The 9,506-nt window shown below is 36.3% G+C and overlaps 1 protein-coding gene across 3 annotated transcripts; it reads left to right on the top strand.

Annotated features, from left to right (window-relative positions):
- The first annotated feature begins 1,060 nt into the window (after positions 1–1,060).
- LOC104114603 (probable RNA-dependent RNA polymerase 1) lies at positions 1,061–8,678 on the top strand. Of its 3 annotated transcripts, XM_018777134.3 has the most exons (6): positions 1,061–1,250; positions 2,014–2,142; positions 2,683–3,247; positions 5,315–7,185; positions 7,418–7,568; positions 7,694–8,678. In XM_018777134.3, exons 3-6 carry the CDS (start codon positions 2,741–2,743, stop codon positions 8,513–8,515), a joined length of 3,351 nt encoding a protein of 1,116 aa, XP_018632650.1. In that variant the 5' UTR covers positions 1,061–1,250; positions 2,014–2,142; positions 2,683–2,740; the 3' UTR covers positions 8,516–8,678. The 3 variants fall into 3 exon arrangements, with proteins under 3 accessions (XP_018632650.1, XP_009623378.1, XP_009623376.1); XM_009625083.4 differs by lacking the exon at positions 2,014–2,142 and having other exon boundaries at positions 1,061–1,246; XM_009625081.4 differs by lacking the exon at positions 2,014–2,142.
- Positions 8,679–9,506: the final 828 nt, after the last annotated feature.

The following is a 9,506-nucleotide window of genomic DNA, read 5'->3' as shown; positions in this document are numbered from 1 at the left end:
TATAACTCAAACAAATTATCTAATAATATGCATATAATTTTTAAAATTTGTGTATTCATTATTATAGGCAGGGGCGAATCTATATAGAGGAAAGGGGGTGGTACGCTACCCGGTCGCTCCGGTAGAATTTTATATTAGTACTGATATTCCACTGATATTTCATATAAAAACAGTACAAAATAATTCCCTAATGAATAAAGTTATGGTAGGTGCCACGGTCCAAGTGCTTCTTGTTAGGCCTTAGACCTAGGGTCGAATCTCCTCTCACTCATTTTTTAACAAAGCTTATTTTGCTTTTCCTTGTTCCCTTTTTTTCCATAATTTTCTTTTCTTCTCTTTCCTCTTAGTTTCTTATTTTCATCTTTGTATTCTCTCTTTATACATTTCCTTCTTTATTAGTTATTTAAATTAAAAAAGTATATTTATTTTTATTTTTCTTTTCTAAATTTCGAATTTTGATATTTCAATATGTTTTAATCATTTTTCTTTTGATCTGGTTAATGTTATTTTTTCCTTCAAGGACCAAACATTTTTAGTGTGTATTTATGCATCAAAAATCTTATGAAGTGAACCGAATTAATTGAAAAATTGAACGAACCGAACCGAACCAAGTTAATTCAAAATTGAGCGAACTAGTCAAATGTACACCCTAATTCGACCTCCTTGACTAGAGGTAAATTTACATTAAAGACAATGACACCTTTAATCATTAAATCCTGAATCCGCCTCTTGTATAGGCGCAATGCGCGTACCCAAGACTCTAGTTGATAAACAAATGTGAAGGTCTTAGGAAAGAAAAAAATAACAAAGCATAAGAAGATAAAAAAGAGAAACAGGAAGAATTTTGACCATTGAACCAATGATTCGTCGAAACGCGTTGATTGGTAGTCTTACGTAATTCTCAATACGTCAGCAAAACAATCCCAAAAGTTTCGCAATTGAATTATTGTACCCTGTTTAGAAAGGAACAAAAGGAAAAAAGTAAGAAAGAAAAAGCTACATTATTGTACCTTGTTCGTTGAAGGAATCTAATACTTTTGATAAAGAAACATAAAGAAGTATGCTTAACTTGGAAGGAAACATTACTTGGAAGGAAAGAAAATTGACTAGGGATTGACGATATGCTCTCCTCTATCTGTCTATATATTTTCAAACGAAAGTTGGTAGTTTGTGTCACTACTAGTTAGTGTAGTTAAAATATCAGATGGTTTTGAGGCATAGAGTGTAAGTGAGGAGTTTTTGCATAGTAAGTGAGTCTCTTCTAATTCCCCCATCTCATCTTGCTTGTACTTTTGATTCACTTCCTATTGCGCTTAGTATCTTGCTGTGATTGATGATTGTTGTTACTGCTTACTTCCGTCTATTTTCTGGCTCTTAGTTTGCTGTTATTATCATTCTGTCCCTTGATATTGCTTGTTTTTACTTTTTTTTTTGGTCTATGGAAACCACCTTACTTGTGAGACTTCACTGGACCTATTGTTGTCTCATCCGGTGTTCGGTGTTAGACTAAATCCGGATCAGTAGTAGTGGTAAGATCTGCCTACGCACTGTACTCCCCAGACCCTGCTTGTGGGGCTTCACTGGTTTTATTATTGTCTCATCCGGTGTTCGGTATCAGTATCATTGAGGTTAGACTAAAACCGGATTCATAGCAGGAAGTCCCATATTAGGATAAAACACATCCTAACAAAGGCGACTCTATACTCTGAGCTGGAATTGAGACCTCTTGTACTACTCCACAACCCTTGTTGGTTCTTGTGTTGTTTATGTGTTTAAACTTTAAAGCATCTTATATAATGTTTGGCTTCAATATTTACCTCATTTTAGTCTCAATTGTTTCTTGAAGCTTCCTTTTTGTTTGAAGTTTGAGTTATTTGAATCTTTTTCATGGTTTTGTGAGCTCGAAGGTGACCCCTCACTATAACACATAGGTCGGCCTCTGATCATGGTGGTAAAATTCCTAGTGGAAGAATATATCCACTCTTTTATTTCCATCTCATTTTAATGTTTTAGTTAGCTCTTCATTGATCACTGCCTAAGAAGCAAATGTGAGCACCAGACTATGATGTCATCTATGCAAAAAGCAGTATAGAAGACCATACAAGCGTAAAAGCACTAGAAATCCTTGGTTCATATGATAAGGTAAGTTAGTAATTTGCTACACTGAAGAAAGTAAAATCCCCCATTTAGGATTTAGCTAGATGATTGATTGACCGAAATTGACCAAAATTCTCAAATCAATCAGGTTTATTTCTTCATAATATTTCTCCTAATTTCAACCTTGGATTGTTCTGACTTGATTGTGTCTCTGTATGTCAGTTCTTTCTGTAGGAACTGTTAATATTAGGGAATAAGTAGTTACACGTTTCATAGATAGGAATATGATCAAGAAGAAGCTTGGAAAGTATTAGTCATCAGTTTAATGGAGGTTTTTCTTTACCATCGACTGTCGTCTTTACTATTAATTATTATCTTTAAGTTTTTATTAAACTGGTGCATAATCTAGTAGTAGCTTGCTGTATTCCTTTTTATACTTGGTCTTAGATTTGCAACTTTTGGCTCTTTCTTTACCAAGTAACTTTTAGCTCTTCTTTTAGCTAGTAACTCTTTTACCTTAATCTTGTTATTTTATTTTTATTATACAAGTATTCTTACTTGTGTTACACATGTATGTGACTTCAGAGGGTAATCTGGTGGTGATTAGTATTTGACAGTTGAACTGCACTTGGAATTTGGCTATATGGGAAAGACAATTCAGGTTTTTGGATTCCCTTATCTTCTGTCTGCAGAAGCAGTCAAGAAATTCTTAGAGAATCATACAGGAAATGGAACTGTCTATGCTTTGGAGGTTAAACAGTCCAAAGGAGGACGTAGAGCATTCGCAAAAGTTCAATTTGCCAACAACAAAAGCGCGGAATTTATCATCGATTTGGCTAGTAAGGGGTTGTATTATGGACCTTCTTATTTGAAGGCTTGGGAAATGAAAACTGATATTGTCCAACCGCGGACATATGTGGAACACATGGATGGCGTAACTCTGAATTTTGGATGTCAGATATCAGACAAGAAGTTTGCAGTGTTGGGAAGTAAAGATGTTTCAATTAAATTTGGCATTGGATTGAAGAAAATTTACTTCTTTTTATCTCATGCTTCAGCTGATTATAAACTCCAGCTTTCATATGAAAATATATGGCAAGTTGTCCTTCATCGTCCATATGGTCAAAATGCTCAGTTTCTCCTCCTACAGGTTTTTGAATTATTTTAAACCTTTTTTGCGATGCTTTTCATCCTTCTCCATGTGGTAGTCTTTGTGAATATTTGTGACTATTTGATTGTTGGTTGAATAGTACACAGTTCTCATGTATTTAGTGTCTTATTGTTTGTTGATCCCCTTCTTTTGAGGCAAAATCATTTCTGTATATCTGTTATGCATGCAAAAGTTAGACGCATACCAGCTTTGCAGCTGTCAATTGTTTGTGTAATACTGGAAAAGGATATATAGTGTGTCAAAACTTTCTGGCCGATGATGATAAGAACCTGTTCTGAGTATGGCTCTATATTATTTGCAATCTGTGCTTTCCTATGTGGTCCTCTTGATTGCTTTACAAAAGGCCCTAGTCACTAAACATATTCTTGTAGCTTCTTGACTTCCTTTGCTCAAAAGGCCGTAGTCACCAAAAGCCAAAAATAGAAAGACTTTCATTGGTTAATGAATAATGATAGAATATATGCTAAAGATTGGCTTCAGAGACAAGATCTAGACTGTAACAAGGTTCTTTATCCCAAAGAAAAAAGATCTCACAAGATTTTATGATGCAGCAAGAATTTGTTATTGTTGTTCGTGAGCTTTGAAATTGTGCTATTTAGAGTCTGAAAGTGTAGGAAATTGATATTGTTTCAATGGGGAAAACTGGGCCAAATACACAGATAGCCACTCGGAGTTGGCATGAAATGTCAGTTAGACACTAAATGTTTACTAGTGTCCAGATAGACACTTCAACTTGATAAGAATGCTACACGTGAACACTTGGGTCATAAGACCTAGTGGGTGAGTTACGATCGTGGTTGTCAATTTCTCCATTCTCTCCAACTTCCCCACCAGCCACTACCAACTCAATCTCTCTCCCCTTTCCAGCTCCCCAATATTGCAATGTGACAACCCATTTACATCTCTGCCTATTGTTAGTTTCCTCGGTTTTTTTCTTTCTCATTCGTTGACAAACAGGAAGAACAATATGGAAACTGTTAGGAAATGGACCTTTGGCTTTAATCCAATCCCAAAAGCAAGCTCATGAATTGAGATTGCTCAAGACTATATAAGGAAATTAATTACCTCATCCCATACCTTTGCGGGACTCTAAACACCCCCGTTCTCACTCACGCCCAAGATTGAATATTTGGAGCGTGGACAATATTGAGAAACAAGAAGGGAGAGAAGAAGGTGGGGAATAGTTCACTTGATTATTCCCTCAAGCCATTGGGGTTTAAAATGACGTTTACAAGAATTACAAATAAGGAAAGAAAATAAAAGGCAGCAACACCTGGGAGAATTAGACATACCTATAAAGCTCAATTCCAGTATAATTACACCAATATAGGACTCTAAATTGGTTTAGGATTGCTAAATTTTCTTTGTTCATTCAATAATTGAGGAATTTCTGTAAACTTAACATCAAGATAGTTCTTCTTTTCCTCCTTTATCCTTTCTCTCTTTGCTCCCTAATCAGGAGTTTATGATGGGTAAAAATATATTGCTATGGTTTTTGGGCAAAGTTTGGCATCTTTAAAATTGTAATTTATTTCTTTATCTGAGTGACCTTTTTTGAGTTTGAGTCGACCTTTACCGTTTCAGCTATTTTTTTGGGATATTTGCTAGTTGAGACATTCTAATAGTGTTATTTACATAATCTGTTTTCATTTGTCAGTAATTTTTGCTTTGACTACGGCTTAGACATCTATTTTGAAGTATTGCATTGCTTCTAATAGTCTTTTAACAAGCATGTACTATATTTATCATGTGAAATAGACTGGAAAATTACTAGGTGCAAAAAGTGTGTTTCATAGACTAGAGCCATTTGGATAGCCCTTTTAGTTCAATTATATTTTGTGCTTAGTTTTTATTAAAGAAGAAAACTCGAAAGATGATTAGAGAACATTGACAGTTTCTTTTTACCAACTAAATTTCTTCACGAGTATAGTTGCATCAGTTAATATAATCGCTTTATATAATTGAAATATGGTAGATCTGTAGTCTACTTTACTGATTTACCATGAGATTTATTATTGATTTATTCATTCGATTTCTGTGATTTAGTTATTTGGTGCTCCTCGGATCTATAAGAGACTTGAAGATTCCTGTTATAGCTTCTTTAAGGAAACTCCTGATGATCAGTGGGTAAGGACAACAGATTTCACTCCATCTTGGATAGGGCTATCTTCTAGCTTATGTTTGGAGTTTCGTAATGGTGTTCAACTTCCAAATTTCAGCGAAAGTTTTTTTTACTATAAAGAAAGTATGAACCAATTTATTTTACAGACTGGTTTCACCTTTTCATTCTCTCAAAAATTGGCTCTGGTTCCCATTGTCCACCTTCCTGAAGGAGTTGAGTTGCCCTACAAGATATTGTTCAAAATTAGTTCCTTGATACAACATGGATGCTTTCCTGGGCTAGCATTAAATTTTAACTTTTTCCAATTAGTTGACCCTCGAAGGAGAAATATTGCATGCATTGAACACGCCTTGGAGAAACTGTACTATTTAAAGGAGTGTTGTTATGATCCAGTGAGGTGGCTAACTGAGCAGTATGATGAGTACCTCAAGGGCAGACAACTTCCAAAATCTCCGTCCATCACTTTAGATGATGGATTGGTGTATGTAAGAAGGGTCGTAGTAACACCATGCAAAGTTTATTTTTGTGGTCCAGAGGTAAACGTATCTAATCGGGTTCTGCGCAATTATTCTGAAGACATAAATAACTTTCTTCGAGTTTCTTTTGTTGATGAGGAGTGGGAGAAAATACATTCTACAGATTTATTACCAAGAGCTAGTACTGGAAATGGTACCAGGACAGACATCTATGAGAGGATCCTATCAACTCTTCGGAATGGCTTTATAATTGGTGATAAAAGATTTGAATTTCTTGCATTTTCATCGAGCCAGTTGCGGGATAATTCAGTGTGGATGTTTGCATCAAGACCTGGCCTTACTGCAAATGATATAAGAACATGGATGGGTGATTTTCGGCAAATCAGGAATGTCGCAAAATATGCTGCCAGACTTGGCCAATCTTTTGGTTCCTCCAGAGAAACTTTGAGTGTTGGTAGGCATGAGGTTGAAGTTATTCCTGATGTAGTTTGTTCGCTTCATGGAACCAACTACATCTTTTCAGATGGAATTGGAAAAATATCTGCTGACTTTGCTCATAGAGTTGCCATAAAATGTGGCCTTCAATATACTCCATCTTCTTTTCAGATTCGTTATGGTGGATATAAAGGTGTTGTGGCTGTTGATCCATATTCATCAATGAAGTTATCTTTGAGAAAGAGCATGTTGAAATATGAATCAAACAACATAAAGTTAGATGTCCTGGGATGGAGCAAATATCAGCCTTGTTATCTTAATCGTCAACTGGTTACTCTCTTGTCTACTCTTGGGGTGATAGATGATGTTTTAGAGCAGAAGCAAAATGAAGCAGTAGATCAGCTTGATGCTATTTTGCATGATTCTTTGAAGGCACAGGAAGCTTTAGAATTGATGTCTCCTGGAGAGAATACTAATATTCTCAAGGAGATGCTAAATTGTGGTTATATGCCTGATGCTGAGCCGTTTCTTTCAATGATGCTGCAAACTTTCCGGGCTTCGAAGTTGCTCGATTTGCGGACTAGAACAAGAATATTTATTCCAAATGGTAGAACGATGATGGGATGCTTGGATGAATCCAGAACCCTGGAATATGGTCAGGTGTTTGTTCAGTTTTCTCGTGCTGGACGTAGACAGTTTTATGAGGAATCGCATCCTTTTAATGACAGTGGATCCGCCAACTGTGATTTCATTCTCAAGGGAAACGTGGTCGTTGCAAAAAATCCATGCTTGCATCCTGGTGATATTCGTGTTTTAAGGGCTGTTGATGTTCCAGCTTTGCACCACATGGTTGATTGTGTTGTATTTCCCCAGAAAGGAAAAAGGTAAAACATCACGTTGGAATCCTATTAACTGTTTGATTTCCATGTTAATCTTATATAGGGATTTACCATTGCTTGCATGGTCTTACTAACAATCAACGTCTTTTTCTTTTAGTGAGTGCAGTTAGAAAAACTTTAAAGAAAATGCAACTAGTCGTGTCCTACCATGTTGAACGGTTTCTTTCTTCTTTTTTTTTTCATGGCGTTGTTACTCGGTGGTTAACTTTGATGACAGACCTCATCCAAATGAATGTTCTGGAAGTGATTTGGATGGGGATATCTACTTTGTTTGTTGGGATCCAGACTTGATTCCGCCAAGGCAAGTCCAGCCGATGGATTATACTCCAGCACCCACCACACAGTTGGATCATGATGTCACAATTGAGGTACCCCTAGTTTCGAACAACTAAGTTTTACTTCCATAATTTAGCATGCTTCTGATGTATTCAACCTCTCTTACCTTATAGATGTGTATATGCAATAAAAATTGCCCACTGTCTGCTTACTGCAGGAAGTTGAAGAGTACTTCACCAACTATATCGTTAATGACAGTTTGGGAATCATAGCAAATGCGCACGTTGTATTTGCAGACAGAGAACCTGATATGGCCATGAGCGATCCGTGCAAACAACTTGCTCAGCTCTTTTCAATTGCAGTTGACTTTCCAAAGACTGGCGTTCCAGCTGAAATACCATCTCAGTTGCGCCCTAAAGAATACCCAGACTTCATGGAAAAGCCAGACAAGCCAACCTATCCCTCGGAAAAAGTTATTGGAAAGCTTTTCCAGAAAGTGAAGAACAAAACACCCCAGGCTAGCTCCATCGCGACCTTCACAAGGGATGTTGCCAGGAAATCATATGATAGTGATATGATAGTCGATGGATTCGAAGATTACATTGACGAAGCTTTTTACTACAAAAGTGAATACGACAACAAGCTTGGTAATTTAATGGACTACTACGGCATAAAAACTGAGGCTGAAATACTTAGTGGTGGCATCATGAAAGCATCAAAAACTTTTGACCGCAGAAAAGATGCAGAGGCCATTGGTGTTGCTGTGAGGTGTTTGAGGAAGGAGGCAAGGGCCTGGTTCAAGAGGCGTAGTGATATTGATGACATGTTAGCAAAGGCTTCGGCTTGGTACCATGTTACATATCATCATACATATTGGGGTCTCTACAATGAGGGGTTGAAAAGAGATCATTTCATTAGCTTTCCCTGGTGTGTTTATGACCAGCTGATCCAGATTAAGAAGGCAAAAGCTCGTAAAAGGCCGGTTCCCCACTTGTCTTCACTCGGGAGTCAACTGAGTCGCAAATTAGTGATATGGTAGCATTAAGGCGATCTATATAATGTAAAAAGGGTGTGATCATAAGAGAACTGCTATGCCTTGTTAACAACCTTTTGTCTTTTAAACTGGTGATATATTTATGTAGCACTCTTTAAAACAGTTGTATAGCTAAGTAGTAATTAGTGTGCGATTTAAGTTTGTTTTATCTCTCTTCTCTACATGTTTCATGTTATGATTTATGTATTACGCGTAACTTCAAGTGATTTCTTGATATACTCTCCTCCCTCAAACGAAGACAGCAATTAAAGGTAATTTTTCTCCCACAATTTTTTCCTTAAAGTATCGCTATATATTGGCATGACTAATCCAGATTCACTATGAAGGTTTTTAGTGCTCCCAATCGAAGAGAATATTCTCAAACTTGGAGTTGGACATGATCTCTGAACTCCACCCTGTCACGAGGGTTGAAAATGTTCAAAACTTCTAGAAAATTAATGGTCTTAACCATTTTTAACCTTAGAAGAATAGCCAGCGTAAAGATGTTGTCTTTCTATTTCAGAGGTCTATCACACAAAATAACAATTTAGTAGGAGGAATGCTTGGAAGTCCTAACTTTGAAGATCATAAATCCTGCGAAATTCAATGACTTTTAGGGTGTGTTTGGTAGGAAGGAAAATGTTTTCCTAGAAAATATTTTTCATAGAAAATGAGTGATTTTATCACTTATTTTTCCTTGCTTGTTTGGTTGGTGAGCGAAAAACTTTTTCCAAAAAATATTTTATAGTGTTTGGTTAGAGAGCAGAAAATATTTTTTATGCTACTCTCCTCACCCCCTTCCCCCATGTTTCCTTGCTCGCCCCCTTCTAAATTTTTAACGTTTTCAGGACTTTATTTTTTTCAACGAATTTAATTATTCTTCTAAAAATTCACACAAACCCAAAGGAACTAATGTGTTGCATTTTTACGCAAAAATAAATTTAAAATTTGTGTTCTATAACTAAACAGAAAATATTCTTTTTTTTGGTTGAAAAAT

Source organism: Nicotiana tomentosiformis, chromosome 12, assembly GCF_000390325.3.
Source record: "Nicotiana tomentosiformis chromosome 12, ASM39032v3, whole genome shotgun sequence".
Taxonomy (NCBI): domain Eukaryota; kingdom Viridiplantae; phylum Streptophyta; class Magnoliopsida; order Solanales; family Solanaceae; genus Nicotiana; species Nicotiana tomentosiformis.
Note: the sequence above shows the minus strand (reverse complement) of the source record. Positions and strands in the feature narration are given on the sequence as shown.